Source organism: Saccopteryx leptura, unplaced genomic scaffold, assembly GCF_036850995.1.
Source record: "Saccopteryx leptura isolate mSacLep1 unplaced genomic scaffold, mSacLep1_pri_phased_curated manual_scaffold_18, whole genome shotgun sequence".
NCBI classification, from domain to species: domain Eukaryota; kingdom Metazoa; phylum Chordata; class Mammalia; order Chiroptera; family Emballonuridae; genus Saccopteryx; species Saccopteryx leptura.
The window spans coordinates 1,398,667-1,421,372 of record NW_027095700.1 but is presented as its reverse complement, the minus strand read 5'-3'; the positions used below and the strand labels follow the sequence as shown (position 1 = coordinate 1,421,372).

At 43.3% G+C, this 22,706-nt stretch overlaps 1 protein-coding gene across 2 annotated transcripts in view; it reads right to left on the bottom strand.

Moving 5' to 3' along the window:
• Nucleotides 1-17,144: 17,144 nt before the first annotated feature.
• The window catches only part of LOC136386863 (eukaryotic translation initiation factor 1A, Y-chromosomal-like), an 84,709-nt gene continuing 79,147 nt past the window's right edge, over nucleotides 17,145-22,706 (bottom strand). The window contains exon 7 of one of the 2 annotated variants that reach the window (XM_066357981.1): nucleotides 17,145-17,266. In XM_066357981.1, the coding sequence (XP_066214078.1) occupies nucleotides 17,246-17,266 (21 nt within the window). In that variant the 3' untranslated portion in view covers nucleotides 17,145-17,245. Of the gene's footprint in view, nucleotides 17,267-22,141; nucleotides 22,343-22,706 lie in introns of those variants that run through there. The other variant, XM_066357980.1, reaches the window with a different exon arrangement.

Below are 22,706 nucleotides of genomic sequence, written 5' to 3'. Positions count from 1 at the left end.
ATAGAGAACTGTCGGCCACTGGAAGCATATGGGTCGTTGGAGAGAGGGAATTCTGGTCAGAACAGGGAACTGTGGGATAAACAGCGAATTGGGGGAGACAGGAGACACTGTTGTAGAGACAGAGGCAGGTTGCCCACTCCCGTCACTATGTTCTTTATAGGACATGACACTCAAATCAGTGTTCACGACAGCTTCAGTCCCCCAAATGCCCGTGCGTCCTACGTACAATTCCTAGTGAGCCGAAACGCAAAATTGTTTACAGCCGAGCCCCATATCCATGGCCAGCCCTTCCCCTTGGCCAACGCAGGGAAGGACTGCCGTCTTCAACGCCTCTTTCACCCTTTGTGGCTCTGCCCACCACTCCGCCTGTATTGGCCCTCCTTTCCCAATGCACACTGTTAAAGCTGCCCTTCTGCGCACTCCTGTAGTGCAATAGGAACGTTGCAACACCGCGTGAAGACCAAAGGCTGACTTCCTGATCAAACTGGCCCTTTGGATCCCTGTGACGGTGCACAAAGATGACTAAAGTGCACCTGCTCCATGTGTCTTGCTCACCTGCTGCTTCTTCAAATTTGCTGCCTTCTGACATCATCAGTCACTTTACTGGGGAGCATTTCCTGTAAAAGCTGTAATACCTCACAAGATAGTATTCTGCTTTGAGCAGGCACCTGGCTGGCCTGCAACTCCAGTGTACATCACTGTAGTATTTCCGCCTACACGCTTGACCGCACGCGGGCACACACTCAGACACACACACACACACACACACACACAATTTTATTTTAACAACTGCAGGTAAGGTGGAGACCTAGACAGTGATGTGAAGGTAAATCAGTTGCAGGGGTTCCTGAGACTGTCACAGCTCAAAACAGTGTGGGGACAAAGGCTGGATTTCAGTTCAAGCTGCCCTTCTGCGCCCTCCTGCGCTGCAATAGGAACAGTGCAGCACCGTGTGTGGAACCATGGCTGAATGCCTAACGGAAGCAGCTCTTTGGCGCCCCTCGTGGTCCACCGTGGACATTGCACCACTGCCGCTCCGTGTGCTCTGCTCACCTGCTGCTTCTTTCTCCAGCTTTGCTGCCTTCAGGTATCATCGGTAACTCTACCCAAGAGCATTTGGTCTAAAATCTGTCACATGGCACAGCTGTCTGCAGTGTCTTCAGAAAATAACATCCTGCTGGCCTGGCTGGACAGCTTAATTAGTTAGAGTTCCATTTCACGGCACAGATGTTGCTGGTTCTATCCCTGGTCAAGGCACATACAAGAACAGATTGATCTTCCAGTATCACTTTCTCTTTTTCCCTTCCTGTCTTTATAAAATAAATTTTTTAATCTTTTTTTTAAAACAATGCAATCCTTTTTTTCCGCTGACACCAGGCTGGCCTGAATCAGCAGGTATTTTTACAGTATTTCTGCCTAAAAATAAACGCACATATACTCTCTCTCTCTCTCTCTCTCTCTCCGCCTCTCCCCCCCCTCTCTCTCTCTTTCTCTCTGTCTCTCTCTCTGTATCACACACACACACACACATATTATTTTTCTCTTGCCAACTGACTGGAAGGTGGAGACCTAGGCAGTGATGTGAGCATGAGTCTGTTGCCAAAATTGCTGAGACTGCCGCTGCTGAACACAGCGTGGGGAGTAAAGGCTGAATTCTAACAAAGCTGCTCCTCTGTGCCCTCTTCTCACTATTTCTTGTGGGCTAAAGACTGAATTTTGATAGGATCAAAGCTGCCCTTCTACGCCCTCCTGTGCTGCAATGAGAACGTTGCAGTGCCGCATCAGGACCAAAGGCTGATTTCTTACTAACGGGTGCTGCTTTGTGCGCCTCGTCGTGGTGACTTAACAACATTGCAGAACACCAGCTCCGCGTGCCCTGCTAGCCTGCTATTTGCCCATTATGCAGTCTTCTGGCATCATTAGTAAGTTTCCTGTGGAGCATATGCTGTGAAAGCTGTCATATGGAAGAACCCTCTGCAGGTCCACAGTTAATATTATCCTGTTTTGATACAGACACCTGGCTAGCCTGCAACTCCAGTGCATAGTACAGTATATCTGCCTAAATATATTTATTTATTTATTTATTTATTTATTTACTTTTTACCCCGCAAGTGATGTGAAGGTGGAAAGCTAGGCAGTGATGTGAGCATGAATCCATTCCATGGATTCCTGAGACTGTCTCTGCAGAACACAGCATGTGGGGAGAAACGCTGAATTAATTCCTATCAACTCTGCTCCTTGTCGCCCTCTTGTGGTGTAATGGGAACATTGCAGCGCGCCAGCAGGACCAAAGACTCCATTCTTCCAAATGGTAGCTGCTAGCTGCGCCATCTCGTGGTGAATGAGCAACATTGCACCACAGCTGCTCGCTGTGTCCTGCCCGCCTGCCGCTTCTCCACTTGGCTGCCTTCTGGCATCAATAAGTTTACCCGAGAGCAAAAATGTGCAGAAAGTGTTGTTCAGACAGAATCCAAGCAAGACTGGGATATCGGTAACAACAACATTATTAACTTTACGAAGGATTTGGACCAGGCATTACGTTGCAGCATCAACAGAAGTTGCTGACCATTTGGTCTAGAACAGCGATTTTGAACCTTTTGACACTGATGGCACACAATCGATTAATATTCTGCAGGACACTGATCTGACCCCCCAAAAAAGTAGGTATAATTTTGATTTATTCTCACCAGATGGCGATTGTTGTGTTGGCTGTTGTCTTCGTTTTTTATTGGACGATGTGAGGATACAGAGTTCAGCGCCCCTGACTATATACTGTGGTATTGCATACTTTAAAGATTGCTGTGGCATACTGTTGGAAAATCCCTGATCTAGAAGGAATACGTACTTGCATTGCCAAGAGCACGCTCATGGGCCATTTCTCTAAGCACCGAAAGGAACCTAAGCGAGACGCTGTGCCATGATGATGACAGCGAGCCTGTGGGACGCTCTCTCCTGACACCATGGAGATGGGAAGGCAAGAACGCGATTCTAAAGCATGAGAAATGTAGTCAGAGCATATGGGCTAAGGGCCATGCCACAGCCCTCTCAAAGCTCTCCCTGGATTTTCGAAATAGATTCCATCTCCTTCAAGCTACAAGACCCAGTTTCTTTTTTTTTTTTTTTTTTTTTTTTTAAATAAATTTTTATTAATGGTAATGGGATGACATTAATAAATCAGGGTACATATATTCAAAGAAAACATGTCTAGGTTACCTTGTCATTAAATTATGTTGCATACCCCACGCCCAAAGTCAGATTGTCCTTCGCCACCCTCTATCTAGTTCTCTGTGCCCCTCCCCCTCCCCCTAACTCTCCCCCTGTCCTCCCTCCCCCCACCCCTGGTAACCACCTCACACTTGTCCATGTCTCTTAGTCTCATTTTTATGTTCCACCAATGTATGGAATCATGTAGTTCTTGTTTTTTTCTGATTTACTTATTTCACTCCTTATAATGTTATCAAGATCCCACCATTTTGCTGTAAATGATCTGATGTCATCATTTCTTATGGCTGAGTAGTATTCCATAGTGTATATGTGCCACATCTTCTTTATCCAGTCTTCTATTGAAGGGCTTTTTGGTTGTTTCCATGTCTTGGCCACTGTGAACAGTGCTGCAATGAACATGGGGCTACATGTGTCTTCACGTATCAATGTTTCTGAGGTTTTGGGGTATATACCCAGTATAGGGATTGCTGGGTCATAAGGTAGTTCTATTTGCAGTTTTTTGAGGAACCACCATACTTTCCTCCATAATGGTTGTACTACTTTACAGTCCCACCAACAGTGAATGATGGTTCCTTTTTCTCCACAGCCTCTCCAACATTTGCTATTACCCGTCTTGTTGATAATAGCTAATCTAACAGGGGTGAGGTGGTATCTCATTGTAGTTTTGATTTGCATTTCCCTAATAACTAATGAAGCTGAGCATCTTTTCATATATCTGTTGGCCATTTGTATCTCTTCCTGGGAAAAGTGTCTATTCATGTCTTCTTCCCATTTTTTTATTGGATTGTTTGTTTGTTTGTTGTTGAGTTTTATGAGTTCTTTGTAAATTTTGGAAATTAGGCCCTTATCTGAGCTGTTGTTTGAAAATATCATTTCCCATTTAGTTGGCTGTCTGTTTATTTTTATATCAGTTTCTCTTGCTGAGCAAAAACTTTTTATTCTGATGTAGTCCCATTCATTTATCTTTGCCTTCACTTCTCTTGCCATTGGAGACAAGACCCAGTTTCAATATGGCTTTCGATTGTGCAAGCAACGGAACCGGGAGTGGAACAGAGAAAGGGTTGTGATGGTGTCAGAGTCCTGGCAGGTGTCTCAGACGCTTCAGAGAGGTTGCACTTAGGAAAGATATCAACGTGCATTTTTGCGGTTGCATGGCCACCTACCCTCAACTCCGTTAGGTCACCAAAGACAGGGAAACCACCCCCTTTTCCAACTAAGACAGCTCCAAGTTGTATTTTCACAGATGATGCCACTGGTTCCCAGAGGGTGGAGGGAGTCGGTTATCAGTAGAAGAAATGCAAACGTATTCCTGCTCAGACCCATCCTAAAGGGCTGCATAATCATTCCAAGAACACACTTTCCAAGACCCGGTGCGAGTCCTTTGGTAAAGGTGTCTGAATCTTTCCTTCATTTGCAAACACCCTGGTGGCTGACGGGTTCTAGGCTGCGTGTGAAGAATGCAGAGTTGGAAGTCAGAAAGCACGATGCTCTTTAAATACGTTTGTGGGGCAAGTGACTATCCTCTGTGCAAATAGCCAGCACACCTACAACCTCCACAAAGGGGCCTGGCTGATAACTGCAGCCTCCGCCCATGTCCCCCAGCTAGCCCGGCCTCTTGCTCTTTTACACCTCAAGTTCACCACGCCAATCGCCATTGTACCTCTCTTTTCGTCCTGATTAGTCTCAGGGTTTGGTGCTACACCTCCTCCAAGTCTGAATTCTAATGTTATCTCATCCCCAAAGAGGCATCGGGGCCACATGCCTTAAACGTCCTGCGCCCTCCTGACTGTTTTCCTTCATAGGCTTCATAGTACGTGGAAGAGAAAGTAATCACTTGTGATTTTTCTCAGTCTCTCAGCAGAATGGAGAGTGTCAGTGTGTGTAGTGCCTCACGGGACTCTGGACACACGGAACCAACTGAAGGACAGGTGCTATGTCGGTAAGTCCAGCACGGTGCATGGCTTCACAGCACTGGACAAAGCCTAAATTCATGAGCGAGGGCCACGGAGACTGGTGAGTAGGAAGAAAGGCAGAAACGGCCCTGGCCGGTTAGCTCAGTTAGAGTGTCGTCAGGAAACTCCAAGGTGGTGTGTTTAATCCCAGGCCGTGGCACAGAGGGTATGAGTAAAGGTAATTGTGGAAAAAACAAAGCATTGTGGGAAAGATAAAGATTATAGCTGCTCCGGGAAATTGTGGATATATAGTGTATTGAGGGAATGAGAGAAGTGTGATGGAGTCAGGTGGTCATGGGCGTGAATAGAGAACTGTCGGCCACTGGAAGCATATGGGTCGTTGGAGAGAGGGAATTCTGGTCAGAACAGGGAACTGTGGGATAAACAGCGAATTGGGGGAGACAGGAGACACTGTTGTAGAGACAGAGGCAGGTTGCCCACTCCCGTCACTATGTTCTTTATAGGACATGACACTCAAATCAGTGTCCACGACAGCTTCAGTCCCCCAAATGCCCGTGCGTCCTACGTACAATTCCTAGTGAGCCGAAACGCAAAATTGTTTACAGCCGAGCCCCGTATCCATGGCCAGCCCTTACCCTTGGCCAACGCAGGGAAGGACTGCCGTCTTCAACGCCTCTTTCACCCTTTGTGGCTCTGCCCACCACTCCGCCTGTATTGACCCTCCTTTCCCAATGCACACTGTTAAAGCTGCCCTTCTGCGCACTCCTGTAGTGCAATAGGATCGTTGCAACACCGCGTGAAGACCAAAGGCTGACTTCCTGATCAAACTGGCCCTTTGGATCCCTGTGACGGTGCACGAAGATGACTAAAGTGCACCTGCTCCATGTGTCTTGCTCACCTGCTGCTTCTTCAAATTGCTGCCTTCTGACATCATCAGTCACTTTACTGGGGAGCATTTCCTGTAAAAGCTGTAATACCTCACAAGATAGTATTCTGCTTTGAGCAGGCAACTGGCTGGCCTGCAACTCCAGTGTACATTACTGTAGTATTTCTGCCTACATGCTTGACCGCACGCGGGCACACACTCAGACACATACACACACACACAATTTTATTTTAACAACTGCAGGTAAGGTGGAGACCTAGACAGTGATGTGAAGGTAAATCAGTTGCAGGGGTTCCTGAGACTGTCAGAGCTCAAAACAGCGTGGGGACAAAGGCTGGATTTCAGTTAAAGCTGCCCTTCTGCGCCCTCCTGCGCTGCAATAGGAACAGTGCAGCACCGTGTGTGGAACCATGGCTGAATGCCTAACGGAAGCAGCTCTTTGGCGCCCTCTCGTGGTGCACCGTGGACATTGCAGCACTGCCGCTCCGTGTGCTCTGCTCACCTGCTGCTTCTTTCTCCAGCTTTGCTGCCTTCAGGCATCATCGGTAACTCTACCCAAGAGCATTTGCTCTATAATCTGTCACATGGCACAGCTGTCTGCAGTGTCTTCAGAAAATAACATCCTGCTGACCTGGCTGGATGGCTTAATTGGTTAGAGTTCCATTTCACGGCACAGATGTTGCTGGTTCTATCCCTGGTCAAGGCACATACAAGAACAGATTGATCTTCCAGTATCACTTTCTCTTTTTCCCTTCCTGTCTTTATAAAATAAATTTTTTAATCTTTTTTTTAAAACAATGCAATCCTTTTTTTCCGCTGACACCAGGCTGGCCTGTATCAGCAGGTATTTTTACAGTATTTCTGCCTAAAAATAAACGCACATATACTCTCTGTCTCTCTCTCTCTCTCTCTCTCTCTCTGCCTCTCCCTCTCTCTCTCTCTCTCTGTCTCTCTCTCTGTGTGGATCACACACACACACACACACACACACATATTATTTTTCTCTTGCCAACTGACTGGAAGGTGGAGACCTAGGCAGTGATGTGAGCATGAATCTGTTGCCAAAATTGCTGAGACTGCCGCTGCTGAACACAGCGTGGGGACTAAAGGCTGAATTCTAACAAAGCTGCTCCTCTGTGCCCTCTTCTCACTATTTCTTGTGGGCTAAAGACTGAATTTTGATAGGATCAAAGCTGCCCTTCTACGCCCTCCTGTGCTGCAATGAGAACGTTGCAGTGCCGCATCAGTACCAAAGGCTGATTTCTTACTAACGGGTGCTGCTTTGTGCGCCTCGACGTGGTGACTTAACAACATTGCAGAACACCAGCTCCGCGTGCCCTGCTAGCCTGCTATTTGCCCATTATGCAGTCTTCTGGCATCATTAGTAAGTTTCCTGTGGAGCATATGCTGTGAAAGCTGTCATATGGAAGAACCCTCTGCAGGTCCACAGTTAATATTATCCTGTTTTGCTACAGACACCTGGCTAGCCTGCAACTCCAGTGCATAGTACAGTATATCTGCCTAAATATATTTATTTATTTATTTATTTATTTATTTACTTTTTACCCCGCAAGTGATGTGAAGGTGGAAAGCTAGGCAGTGATGTGAGCATGAATGCATTCCATGGATTCCTGAGACTGTCTCTGCAGAACACAACATGTGGGGAGAAACGCTGAATTAATTCCTATCAACTCTGCTCTTTGGCGCCCTCTTGTGGTGTAATGGGAACATTGCAGCCCGCCAGCAGGACCAAAGACTCCATTCTTCCAAATGGTAGCTGCTAGCTGCGCCATCTCGTGGTGAATGAGCAACATTGCACCACAGCTGCTCCCTGTGTCCTGCCCGCCTGCCGCTTCTCCACTTGGCTGCCTTCTGGCATCAATAAGTTTACCCGAGAGCAAAAATGTGCAGACAGTGTTGTTCAGACAGAATCCAAGCAAGACTGGGATATCGGTAACAACAACATTATTAACTTTACGAAGGATTTGGACCAGGCATTAGGTTGCCGCATCAACAGAAGTTGCTGACCATTTGGTCTAGAACAGCGATTTTGAACCTTTTGACACTGATGGCACACAATCTATTAATATTCTGCAGGACACTGATCTGACCCCCCAAAAAAGTAGGTACAATTTTGATTTATTCTCACCAGATGGCGATTGTTGTGTTGGCTGTTGTCTTCGTTTTTTATTGGACGATGTGAGGATACAGAGTTCAGCGCCCCTGACTATATACTGTGGTATTGCATACTTTAAAGATTGCTGTGGCATACTGTTGGAAAATCCCTGATCTAGAAGGAATACGTACTTGCATTGCCAAGAGCACGCTCATGGGCCATTTCTCTAAGCACCGAAAGGAACCTAAGCGAGACGCTGTGCCATGATGATGACAGCGAGCCTGTGGGACGCTCTCTCCTGACACCATGGAGATGGGAAGGCAAGAACGCGATTCTAAAGCATGAGAAATGTAGTCAGAGCATATGGGCTAAGGGCCATGCCACAGCCCTCTCAAAGCTCTCCCTGGATTTTCGAAATAGATTCCATCTCCTTCAAGCTACAAGACCCAGTTTCAATATGGCTTTCGATTGTGCAAGCAACGGAACCGGGAGTGGAACAGAGAAAGGGTTGTGATGGTGTCAGTGTCCTGGCAGGTGTCTCAGACGCTTCAGAGAGGTTGCACTTAGGAAAGATATCAACGTGCATTTTTGCGGTTGCATGGCCACCTGCCCTCAACTCCGTTAGGTCACCAAAGACAGGGAAACCACCCCCTTTTCCAACTAAGACAGCTCCAAGTTGTATTTTCACAGATGATGCCACTGGTTCCCAGAGGGTGGAGGGAGTCGGTTATCAGTAGAAGAAATGCAAACGTTTTCCTGCTCAGACCCATCCTAAAGGGCTGCATAATCATTCCAAGAACACACTTTCCAAGACCCGGTGCGAGTCCTTTGGTAAAGGTATCTGAATCTTTCCTTCATTTGCAAACACCCTGGTGGCTGACGGGTTCTAGGCTGCGTGTGAAGAATGCAGAGTTGGAAGTCAGAAAGCACGATGCTCTTTAAATACGTTTGTGGGGCAAGTGACTATCCTCTGTGCATATAGCCAGCACACCTACAACCTCCACAAAGGGGCCTGGCTGATAACTGCAGCCTCCGCCCATGTCCCCCAGCTAGCCCGGCCTCTTGCTCTTTTACACCTCAAGTTCACCACGCCAATCGTCACTGTACCTCTCTTTTCATCCTGATTAGTCTCAGGGTTTGGTGCTACACCTCCTCCAAGTCTGAATTCTAATGTTATCTCATCCCCAAAGAGGCATCGGGGCCACATGCCTTAAACGTCCTGCGCCCTCCTGACTGTTTTCCTTCATAGGCTTCATAGTACGTGGAAGAGAACGTAATCACTTGTGGTTTTTCTCAGTCTCTCAGCAGAATGGAGAGTGTCAGTGTGTGTAGTGCCTCACGGGACTCCGGACACATGGAACCAACTGAAGGACAGGTGCTATGTCGTTAAGTCCAGCCCGGTGCGTGGCTTCACAGCACTGGACAAAGCCTAAATTCATGAGCGAGGGCCACGGAGACTGGTGAGTAGGAAGAAAGGCAGAAACGGCCCTGGCCGGTTAGCTCAGTTAGAGTGTCGTCAGGAAACTCCAAGGTGGTGTGTTTAATCCCAGGCCGTGGCACAGAGGGTATGAGTAAAGGTAATTGTGGAAAAAACAAAGCATTGTGGGAAAGATAAAGATTATAGCTGCTCCGGGAAGTTGTGGATATATAGTGTATTGTGGGAATGAGAGAAGTGTGATGGAGTCAGGTGTTCATGGGCGTGAATAGAGAAGTGTCGGCCACTGGAAGCATATGGGTCGTTGGAGAGAGGGAATTCTGGTCAGAACAGGGAACTGTGGGATAAACAGCGAATTGGGGGAGACAGGAGACACTGTTGTAGAGACAGAGGCAGGTTGCCCACTCCCGTCACTATGTTCTTTATAGGACATGACACTCAAATCAGTGTCCACGACAGCTTCAGTCCCCCAAATGCCCGTGCGTCCTACGTACAATTCCTAGTGAGCCGAAACGCAAAATTGTTTACAGCCGAGCCCCATATCCATGGCCAGCCCTTCCCCTTGGCCAACGCAGGGAAGGACTGCCGTCTTCAACGCCTCTTTCACCCTTTGTGGCTCTGCCCACCACTCCGCCTGTATTGGCCCTCCTTCCCCAATGCACACTGTTAAAGCTGCCCTTCTGCGCACTCCTGTAGTGCAATAGGATCGTTGCAACACCGCGTGAAGACCAAAGGCTGACTTCCTGATCAAACTGGCCCTTTGGATCCCTGTGACGGTGCACGAAGATGACTAAAGTGCACCTGCTCCATGTGTATTGCTCACCTGCTGCTTCTTCAAATTTGCTGCCTTCTGACATCATCAGTCACTTTACTGGGGAGCATTTCCTGTAAAAGCTGTAATACCTCACAAGATAGTATTCTGCTTTGAGCAGGCACCTGGCTGGCCTGCAACTCCAGTGTACATTACTGTAGTATTTCTGCCTACACGCTTGACCGCACGCGGGCACACACTCAGACACATACACACACACACAATTTTATTTTAACAACTGCAGGTAAGGTGGAGACCTAGACAGTGATGTGAAGGTAAATCAGTTGCAGGGGTTCCTGAGACTGTCAGAGCTCAAAACAGCGTGGGGACAAAGGCTGGAGTTTAGTTAAAGCTGCCCTTCTGCGCCCTCCTGCGCTGCAATAGGAACAGTGCAGCACCGTGTGTGGAACCATGGCTGAATGCCTAACGGAAGCAGCTCTTTGGCGCCCTCTCGTGGTGCACCGTGGACATTGCAGCACTGCCGCTCCGTGTGCTCTGCTCACCTGCTGCTTCTTTCTCCAGCTTTGCTGCCTTCAGGTATCATCGGTAACTCTACCCAAGAGCATTTGCTCTAAAATCTGTCACATGGCACAGCTGTCTGCAGTGTCTTCAGAAAATAACATCCTGCTGACCTGGCTGGATGGCTTAATTGGTTAGAGTTCCATTTCACGGCACAGATGTTGCTGGTTCTATCCCTGGTCAAGGCACATACAAGAACAGATTGATCTTCCAGTATCACTTTCTCTTTTTCCCTTCCTGTCTTTATAAAATAAATTTTTTAATCTTTTTTTTAAAACAATGCAATCCTTTTTTTCCGCTGACACCAGGCTGGCCTGTATCAGCAGGTATTTTTACAGTATTTCTGCCTAAAAATAAACGCACATATACTCTCTGTCTCTCTCTCTCTCTCTCTCTCTCTGCCTCTCCCTCTCTCTCTCTCTCTCTGTCTCTCTCTCTGTGTGGATCACACACACACACACACACACACACACACACACATATTATTTTTCTCTTGCCAACTGACTGGAAGGTGGAGACCTAGGCAGTGATGTGAGCATGAATCTGTTGCAAAAATTGCTGAGACTGCTGCTGCTGAACACAGCGTGGGGACTAAAGGCTGAATTCTAACAAAGTTGCTCCTCTGTGCCCTCTTTTCACTATTTCTTGTGGGCTAAAGACTGAATTTTGATAAGATCAAAGCTGCCCTTTTACGCCCTCTTGTGCTGCAATGAGAACGTTGCAGTGCCGCATCAGGACCAAAGGCTGATTTCTTACTAACGGGTGCTGCTTTGTGCGCCTCGTCGTGGTGACTTAACAACATTGCAGAACACCAGCTCCGCGTGCCCTGCTAGCCTGCTATTTGCCCATTATGCAGTCTTCTGGCATCATTAATAAGTTTCCTGTGGAGCGTATGCTGTGAAAGCTGTCATATGGAAGAACCCTCTGGAGGTCCACAGTTAATATTATCCTGTTTTGCTACAGACACCTGACTAGCCTGCAACTCCAGTGCATTGTACAGTATTTCTGCCTAAATATATATATATATATATATATATATATATATATATATATATATATATATATATTTACTTTTTACCCCGCAAGTGATGTGAAGATGGAAAGCTAGGCAGTGATATGAGCATGAGTCCATTTCATGGATTCCTGAGACTGTCCCTGCAGAACACAACATGTGGGGATAAAACTAAACTGACAATTAGAGGCTTTTGGCAAGGTAGCCTGTATCATATCTAACTGGATACTAGATACGACTCTTTTCAGTTTATTTGCCTCTGTCCATTCTTTTTCTCCATCAGACCAGGTGTGGGTCAAGGACTGGAATTCAACTCTCCTGTGACCCAGGTGGAAAAGACCCTACAACATAATCCTGACAACTTTCACTCCAAGGTGGAAGGCATACCTGCCTGGATTCACAACAGCCAGCTGAAGCTTGTGGCCCCTGTGGAGATGCTGTTATGGACAGCAGAGACAGACCCCATCAACCCTTGTAAGTGGACATTGAGAAAGGCAACATGCCCTGCTCCAGCCACAAACCAGAAGCTGGGTGGTCCATGCATGGTCAAAGCCTAAGGAACTTATTTTGGGAATTCTTATTTTTGGACCTTGGTGGGGGACAGGAATTCAGGCAGAGGACTGTGAGCTATATATATTCATATCACCAAGGGAGATTAAAAGGTCTTCACCACCTTGCTTTTTTATAGCTTCTGTGAATGTAAGGGAACTCAGAAAGGGACCTGTACCTAAGACTCAATACTCAGTTTTTGACTCAGGGAATAATCAGCTCTATGTCTGTTATAATCCTACAGATCCTCCTACCACAATAGTATTTGAAGTAAAAATAGTAGCAGGAAAATGGAGAAAATGGATAGGACTAGCAATATCCCAAACCAAAGTTAAAGGATACCCCAAGTCAAGTTACACTGAGATTTGATATATGTGCAGCCATAAGCCAGGCACCATGGGTAGACAAAAGGACCAGCAGTCCTCTCAGCTGAAAGAGAAGCTACAAGGTAAAAAATAAAAGTATATATGCTCACAAATGTTTCACATTGTAAACAATGGTCATGTGTCTTATGGGCAGCCTGGGAAAAACATAGCTCCAAGAAAAGGGAAGTATACCTGAGAAAAAGAACAGCTCTGTCAAGTTGCACCCATGAGTACAATCCCTTAGAGCTAGTTATAACCAATCCTCTGTACCCCTGCTGGAAGAATGATGAGATTTAACACTTGGCTTAATGAAGCTGGCCTAGACACTGATGCTTAGCTCATCATCCAAAGCCAGGTGCAGAACCACTCAGTCCGAGCCTTCCAAGTATAAGTAAGCAACTTAGTTGAGGAAGCAACTAAGCCCCTATCCCCATCACCCCAGTCTCTAAAAACTTATTCCTCAGGCTATCAGAAGGGATAGCTCATTCCCTAAATATCATCTCCTGCTATGTGTGGGGAGATACCTTAGTAGGGAATTGGTGGCCATGGAAAGCCAAGGAACTGGTCCCCACCAAGGCTTTACCTAATGCCACAGCCACCCAGATCTCTGAAGATAGTCAGTGGACTTTGAAACATACTACCGTATGGTAGTACTGCTTAGCCAGAGGAGGAGGAAATCTGACTGAATCAGTGGGGAACTGACTTGCCTTGGGCAATGGTATTATAATGCCACCTCCAAGAAAAGCATGTGGTAGGAAAACCAGATGGAGAGAAATTCATTGGCCAGATTCCCAGAGCTAACTGGAGTTTGGCAGGACCTAGGCAAGATCCAAGACTAGATAGCACCATGTGAGCTTTACGGGACCTGTGAAAACAGGGCCTTTATTTGCCTCCCCAGGAATTGGGAAGAGAGCTATATAATTGGTGTGATAAACTGATTCATCTTCCTCCTGCCTCTGAAAACAGGGGAACTGCTTGGCTACCAGGCTCTGTAGCCCTTAGAAAGGGTAAAGAGATAACTCCAGACAGGGGACTGGAAAGATGATGAGTGTCCCCCAGGATGGATAATCCAGTATTATGGGCCTGCCGCCTGGGCAGAGAATGAATCTTGGAGATACCTTATTCCAATTTCCATGCTAAACAGGATTATCCAATGGCAGACAGTTCTTGAAATTATTATCAATGAGAATGAGAGAACCTAACCCTTATTGCACATCAACAAACCCAGATGAGAAATGCCAGGTTGGCACTAAACTACCTATTGGCAGCAGAAGGAGTGTGTGGAAAATTTAATCTTAATAATTGTTTCCTGCAGATAGAAGACTATGGCCAGGCATTTGAGGACCTTGTCAGACAAAACGACAAAACTGGCACCTGTGCCTGTGCAAGTCGAGCACAAATGGAATCATGATAGCCTTTTTGGGGGATAGTTCTCAGCCTTTGAAGGGTTTAAAACTTTAGTAGATGCACTTTTACTGCTCCTAGGGTCTGCTTGATAGGTTTGTGTGTGTTTCCACTGTTAATGAACAGCATAAGGAACATGATAGAGGCCACAGCACAGCAACAAACATGGTCCATGTATACTTTACTCACCATAATTAGGCATATGCCCAGGGCTTAGACGAAGAACGTGAGACTCCAGTATAAAAGGAATTTCTAGAGTCTCAAAGGGGGAAGTGAGGAGGGAGAAAACCTCCCTTCTGATTTGAGAGGAAAGAAACCAAAAGAATACAAGGAAAAGGAGCCAGCAGAGAAACCAAATCAGACAGTTACAAATTAACTACAGCAGGGATAATTGAGCCATCCAGTTATAAATTAACTACATCCCATAATACTCTAAATGGTTGCCTAGGTCCACTGTAGCACAAAGCAAGAAAAGTAGCATCTGTATGTAGCTATGACCAGTGATCCACAAACCCCTTCCCACTTGCCGACCCCAGCAAAATCCCCCCTTCCAATATCCTTGAGTCCTGGGAAACCTTAAACAAAGGAATCACATGGTTATTCCTTGGATGCTGTAAAGGTATATAACCTGTAAGAAAATCTAATTCAGGGAGCTCGTGCTTTGGTGCTACTAGAGCCACATGCTACACTGGCTACTAATAAATTCTCCTTCCTCTATTAATCAAGTTGTCTGAGTGTTGCCTCCATTGATGTCACTTCCTGCAACAACACAATTAGGAATATGTGTTGGGTAGATTCTGTCAATTAAGGAGATCTTTCACATATGTTGATTACATATTCCAAGTAAAGATGTATATCAAAACCAAGAGTAATTTCTTGGTGTTCTGTGAGATGATCTTTTAAATATGGAATATTTCATGATAAAAACTGAAGTTAGCCCCAGGCTTTGAGAATATTCCGTCATTATTAAATGTAGACATTTGTATGTTCAAGTTCTTATAAATCTCACTTTTTTTTTTCTAATGGAAAGCTATCCTTGGAGATTTTTCTGTGAAACTAATAGCACTAACAGTTCAAGGTCTTTCATTTTTACATTCTCTTTCCAAGACCATGCAATGGATCTCTTTATCATCTATATGGTAAGCCTGAAATGCCAAGGAACTAAAATTCTCTGACATTAACTAATATGCATTTCTTAAATACTTATCTATTTGAACCAAAACAATTGAGTAATAAATACTTAACTAGAAGTGAAGTTGGTGCTTAAAAAGATAAAAAATAAACTCTAAAGTTTTATGCAGAAAGCAACCTCAGGAAGCAGCTATTAGGGCTGCTTTTCTAAGGATAGAAAACAAAGCTAAGATTATCCATAGCATACAGACCACCTGCATTAATTAAAGAAACTAACAAAAATTTTGGCAAAGAAGGAAAAGCTCATTGCCTGAGCTACTACATTATTAAATTTAAATGTTTAGTTTTCAACAACTCCAAACTGGTGGCATATGGGAAAATAGAAAAATTTGAACCATTCATTGGAGAAAAAAATAAAATAAAATAAACCAATAGCCTTGGCCAGTTCGCTCGGTGTTTAGACATCCTGGGTTCAATTCCTGGTCAGTGCACACAAGAGAAGTGACCATTTGCTTGTCTCTCCTTCCCTCTCCCCCTTCTCTCTCTCTTTCCTTCTTGCAGCCAATGGCTTAATTGGTTGCAGTGCATGGGCAACAGGTGCTAAAAATAGCTTGGTTGATTAGAACATTGGCCTCAGATGAGTTCTTGTTGGGGCATATGTAGAAGTCTGTCTCACTAACATCCCCTCCTCTTACTTAAAAAAAAAATCTAAAAAAATAAATTAACAAATAGCTTCAAAGAAAAATCAGATGTCAGATCAGTTTTAAAAAATCACTTTAAAAAGACTTTTTAAAAGATGCTCAAGCCCTAGCCAGTTGGCTCAGTGGTAGAGCGTCGGCCTGGTGTGCAGGAGTGCTAGGTTCGATTTCCAGCCAGAACACACAGGAGAAGCACCCATCTGCTTCTCCACCCCTCCCCCTCTCCTTTCTCTTTGTCTCTCTCTTCCCCTCCCACAGCCAAGGCTCCATTGGAGCAAAGTTGGCCCAAGTGCTGAGGATGGCTCTGTGGCCTCTGCCTCGGGTGCTAGAATGGCTCTGGTTGCAACAGAGCAATGCCCCAGATGGGCAGAGCATCGCCCCCTGGTGGGCGTGCTGGGTGGATCCCAGTCGGGCGCATGCGGGAGTCTGTCTGCCTCCGTGTTTCCAACTTCAGAAAAAAACAAAACAAAACAAAACAAAAAAGGATGTTCAAAAAACTAGAAGAGATAGAGATTTTTTTTAAATGTATGAATAGAAGAGAAATATCAATACAGACAAAACTTAAAATTCTGAAGCTAAAAATTACAATCAAAATAAAAAATTTACTGAGGAGTTTCACAGGCAATTTTGAGCTGGCAGAAAAAATAACCATTAAACTTTACAGTAGAACAATTAAAGTTTCTGCATCAGGGAAGAAAGAAAAAATATAAAGTGAAGAGAACCAAAAGGATTTATGGAATACTTATCAAGTAAATCAACATAAAGTATATGGGAGTTCAGAGAAAAAGAAGTAAAAACATTATTTATAAAAAATATAGGGGTCAAAGTGTTCCAGAATTGAGGAAAAACATGAACCTTTTCCAACTCTAAGTTGGACAAACTCAAAAAGACTTACATGAAAACACATTATAGCTAAACTATTGCAAGCCAAAGAGAAACAGAAATTTTAGAGCAGCAAAATTTTTGACGCATCACATGAAAGAAAAACTGTTCTTCAAAAATGTGAGGGAAGTTAAGAAATGTCCAAATATGTAAAAGCTGAGACTGACCTGTGGTGGCAAGGTAGATAAATTGTCCACCTGGAATGCTGAGGTTGATGGTTTGAAACCTTGGGCTTGCCTGGTCAAGGCATGTATGAGATGCTTCCTGCTCCTCCCCTCTTTCTCTCTCTGGCTCTCCCTTTAAAATGGATAAATGAAAATCTAAAAAAAATCAAAACACACAGAAAAACAGCTGAGAGACTTTTTTTTTAAATCACTATATGATCCCTGCAAAAAATGCTAAAGGGAGTCCTGCAGGTTAAAATGAAATTACTTAAAACTGTAATTTTAATTCTTATGAAAACATAAAAATCAGAGTAAGGTAAATTCATGGGCAGTTATAAAATCTAATTTTAATATTAGTGGCTTGTAACTACTTCTGATTTTTACATAATTTAAGAGATTTAATATACACACGCACATGCACAAATTATTGAGTTGACATGGTTTCAAGTGTTCCACTATATATAATGCCTTCTGTACAACACTTCATGCCACCCTATGTTCCATTCAAAGCCTCTTTCTTTCCACCCTCTTTTTTCTCTTTCTACCCCCCCCCTTTTCTTACCTCTAACCCACATATCTGGCTATTGTTATGTTACCCTGTAATATATATATATATATATATATATATATATATATATATTAGCTAAAATTATACCATGTATATACATACATATATACATGGTATAATTTTAGCTAATATATATATATATATTATATATATTCTTTACCTTTGTTGTTCCTGTTTCCTTTCCCCCTTTCCTCTGACAATTCATCTGTTCCCTGTGACCCTGCCTCAGTTTCTGTTGTTCTTCAGTTTATTGTGTTCATTAGATTCCACATATAAGTGAGATCAAATGGTACTTGTCTTTCTCTGTCTAGCTTATTCCACTTAACCTAAGCTCCAGGTTAATCCATGCTGTTTCAAAAGGTAAGATTTTCCTTTTTTTTCAGCCACATAGTATTCCATTGTGTATGTGTACCACACCTTTTTTATTCACCCATCCACTGATGGACATTTTAGCTGCTTCTAGATCTTGGATATTGCAAACAACACTGCAGCAAACATGGAGGGGCATATTTTATTTTAAATTAGTGTTTTGGGATGTTTAGGATATATTCCTAGAATTCAGATTGAATGGTAATAAGGAACTTCCATTTTTAATTTTTTTGAGAAAATGTCATACCATTTTCCACAGTGGCTGCATAAGTCTGCATTCCCACCAGCAGTACAGGAGAGTTCCCTGTTCTTTACACCCTCACCAGCACTTCTTTGTTGATTTGTAAATAAAGGCCATTCTGGCAGGTGAGAAGTGATATCTCGTTGTGGTTGTAATTTTGAATTTCTCTCACAGGTTAGTGATGTTCAGCATTTTCCCACATGCCTATTAGCCATTTGTATATTCTATTTGGAGAAATATCTATTCAGGTTCTTTGCCCATTGTTAAATTAGATTGTTTACCTTCCTGGTATTGAGTTTTAGAATTTCTTTATACATTTTTTGTTATTAACCCTTTGTCAGACATTTTCACAAATTCATTGTTCTAGTGAATGAGTTGTCTTTTTTTTTGTTAATGGTGTCTTTCTCTGTGCCAACTTTTTATTTATTTATTTATTTTGTATTTTTCTGAAGCTGGAAACAGGGAGGCAGTCAGACAGACTCCCGCATGTGCCCGACTGGGATCTACCTGGCATGCCCACCAGGGGGCGATGCTCTGCCCATCTGGGGCGTCACTCTGTTGCAACCAGACCCATTCTAGTGCCTGAGGCAGAGGCCATGGAGCCATCCTCAGCACCTGGGCCATCCTTGCTCCAATGGAGCCTTGGCTGCGGGAGGGGAAGAGAGAGACAGAGAGGGAGGAGAGGGGGAGGGGTGGAGAAGCAGATGGGCGCTTCTCCTGTGTGCCCTGGCCAGGAATCAAACCCAGGACTCCTGCATGCCAGGCCAACGCTCTACCACTGAGCCATCCAGCCAGGGCCTTGCTGTGCCAACTTTTTAGTTTGATATTGTTCCCTTTATTTGTTCTTTATTTCACTTGCTTGATGAGATATGTTGAAAAGTATATTGCTACAAGAGAAGTCTGAAAGTCTACTGCCTATGTTTCTTTTAGGATTTTTATGGTTTCACCACTAGCATTTAAATATTTTATCTATTTTGAGTTTATTTTTGTGAATGACGTATGTTGTTGGTCTTTTAAATTTTTTGCAAGTACTTGTCCAATTTTCCTAACAACAGTTATTAAAGAAACTGTCTTTACTCCATTGAATACTCTTGACCTTAAAGGCATGGGTTTATTTCTGGGTTCTCTGTTCTATTCCATTGATATGTATGCGTATTCTTTTGCTAGTATTGGGCTATTGTTAGTACAATGGCCTTGTAGTATAACTTGATATCAGAAAGTGTGATACCTCCCACTTTGTTCTTTATTTTCAAGCTTGCTGAGGCTATTCAGGTTCTTTTTTGGTTTTATATATAGTTTTGAAATATTTGTTCTAGATGTCATTGGTATATTAAAAGGCACTAAAATGAATCCATTAATTGGCTTTGGGTAATACAGTGATACCTCATTTATCATTGGAGTTAGGTTCCAGAGCCCCATAGATTTTGTGATAGGCAAAAATCTATGAAGTAGCAACCTTATATTTATTTTATTATTTAAATATTTTAAGGCTTTATAAACCTTTCCCATACTCTTATAAACCTTTTCCACACTATTTGTTATTAACCTTTCCCAAACTTTTATACACACTTCCTATGCTCTTAAACATTTTCTAACTCTTAAACCTATGTAATTTTAACAACATATAAAATTCTGTATGGGTACTCACAAGTGAATATACTACAAGTTGAATGATGAAATGAGGGTGAGGATAAGATGAATGTACTGCACAGCTATTCTGAAGGAGTCACTTTAACCGATGCTTCATCAGGTGGTACAGTATCCATAGGTGCAAGTCTTTGTCTATTCATCTGCTATATGTTACATATTTTATTTCAATTTAATATTCTTTGTATATGTTTTAATTAATATTTTTATACTTTTTAATATTGTTTTCAACTTTTTAGGCTAGAAATTGCTTATTTTACCACAAAAGTAATTAAAATAATTAATATTAAAAAATACCTGTATACTGTAAAATCCTATGATATAGCAAAAAATCCGTAATACAAAAATAGATATATACAAATTAAAATTTTTCAATACAGTGAGATTGTGAAAACTGAACTGCGATATGGTGAAGAATGACTGTATAGACATTTTAATTAATGAATTAATTAAGAGGAGGATATGCAAAGACAGACTCCTGCATATTCCCTGACTGGGATTCATTTAGCAAATCCATTAGGGGGGTGATGCTTTGGAGCCCTTGCTTTGTTGCAACCAGGTTCATTTTTTAGTGCTTGAAGCAGAGGCCAGGCCATGGAGCCATCCTCAGTACCCAGGACCAACTTGCTCCAATAGAGCCAAGGCTGCAGGAGGGGAGAAGGAGACAGAAAGAGAGAGAGGGAGAGAAGTGAAAGGGGGAGGGGTGGAGAAGCAGATGAGTGCTTTTCCTGTGTGCCCTGACTGGGAATTGCTTCTGGGACATTCACATGCTAGCTGACACTGTACTGCTGAGCCAACTGGCCAGGGATGGTATAGACATTTTAATGATGTTAAGTCATCTTATCCTTGAACACAATATATGATTCCATGTGTTTGTATGATCCTCTATTTCTTTTCTCAATGTCTTATAATTTTCTGATTACAATTCTTTGACCTCATTGGTTAAATTTATTCCTAGATACTTTACTTATTTGGTTGGAATAGTGAATGGGATTATTTCTTTAATTTCTCTTTCTGAAACTTTATTGGTGTATAAAAATGTCACTGACCCTGAACTGGATGGCTTCACAGACAAATTTTACCAAACATTCAAAAAACTAACACATATCTTTCTTAAGCTACCATATTTTTTACTCCATAAGATGCACCTGACCATAAGACACACCTAAGGTTATAAGGAGGAAAATAAGAAAAACAATATTCTGAACCAAATGTTGTATTAAAACATTTAATAAAATATACCACAATAATATTTCAACAATGTAAACTCAACAGCAGTATTAACAACCATTAGCACTGTTATTAACAAATGAGAAGACACTGTAATATTCAAATACTCTTCTAGTTGTCTGGGAACCCCAGGAACTCATCATGGCTAGTGTCAGAATTTAAGAAACTCAGTTGCTCACAATCACTGGTATCACCTTCTTTGCTATTTTCATATATGATACCATCTCCAGTGCCATCTAAGGCATTGCTAATGCCACATTTTTTGAATGACATACCATGGTTTCATTCTTCACTGACTGCCATGATGTTTCTACCCACTCACAAACTTGAGTGATAGTGGGTCTCTTCATTTGTCCAGCTGGTGTCAGATCATGATTATCAGCGGCCATCCATTTGTTCCACTCTTCTCTCATGAAGACTTTAAATGGTTTGTTGATGGAAATGTCAAGAAATTGCAACTGGCTGGTAAAACCCCAGGAATTACAGCTAGATGAGTCTTCACTTCTTCAAGGTTTATTTTTGTGTGTGGTTTTCACTAATATGTGCTCTAAGCTGGTAAGCACTAATAGGGCAGATTATTTTTTTCAGAAGCCCTCTAAGACATTTAAATCAAACCTTTTCAATCCACACTCTCATTTAATTTTCATCCACCCATCCTTTCTCATGAACCCCCTGCTGCTGCACCAGGGAAAGTCCAGTTATTTATGACTCTAATGTCCCTACATAGGTAAACTACCTGGATTACAGCTGGAATGAACTGATGGAGATGAGCAGGATAGCCTGTTCATCTGCCACTGCTTTGCCTGTGCTCACACTGGCTTCCCAGCTCACTGCTCTTGCCTCGCACCCTTGGACCCTCCCCTATCTGCCAGCCAGCCAACGAGATGTTATTAGGCTGGCAACAAGTGACGCCAGCACTTCACACAGAGCTCCAGCGGCTGCAGCACAGCCCTCCACCACTGCAGCATATCTCTCATGTCTGCCCTCCATGACACCAGATGAATGCGCCCACACAATGTCGCTTGCCTTTCCTCCTGTGCTGCATGCAACTGTGGAAACCGGAACCAGCAGATCACTCAGTAGAGGCCGGGGCTCCACATGCTGCCATGATGGGTATGATTATGCTCCCAATGGTGCTCCTTCTATATATGTTTATCGGTATAGCACCACACAGCAGCTAAAAAAAATGAACATTTGCTCCATAAGATGCACGGGCATTTTCCCCTCCACTTTTTTGGGGGAAAAAGTGTGTCTTATAGAGAAAAAAATACTGTATTTCAAAAAATTCAAGGGATGTTATGACTTCCAAGCTCATTTTATGAGGCAAGCATTATCTTCATTCCAAAAGCAAATAAAGGCACTACAAAAAAAGAATACTATAGGCCAATAGTCCTGATGAGCATAGGTACTAAAATTCTCAACAAAATATTAGCAAACTGGAGCCAGCAACACATTAAAAAGATTATACATCATGATTAAGTGGGATTTACTGTATTCTATGGAGGCAAGGCTGTTACAATATTAACAGATCAATAAATGTG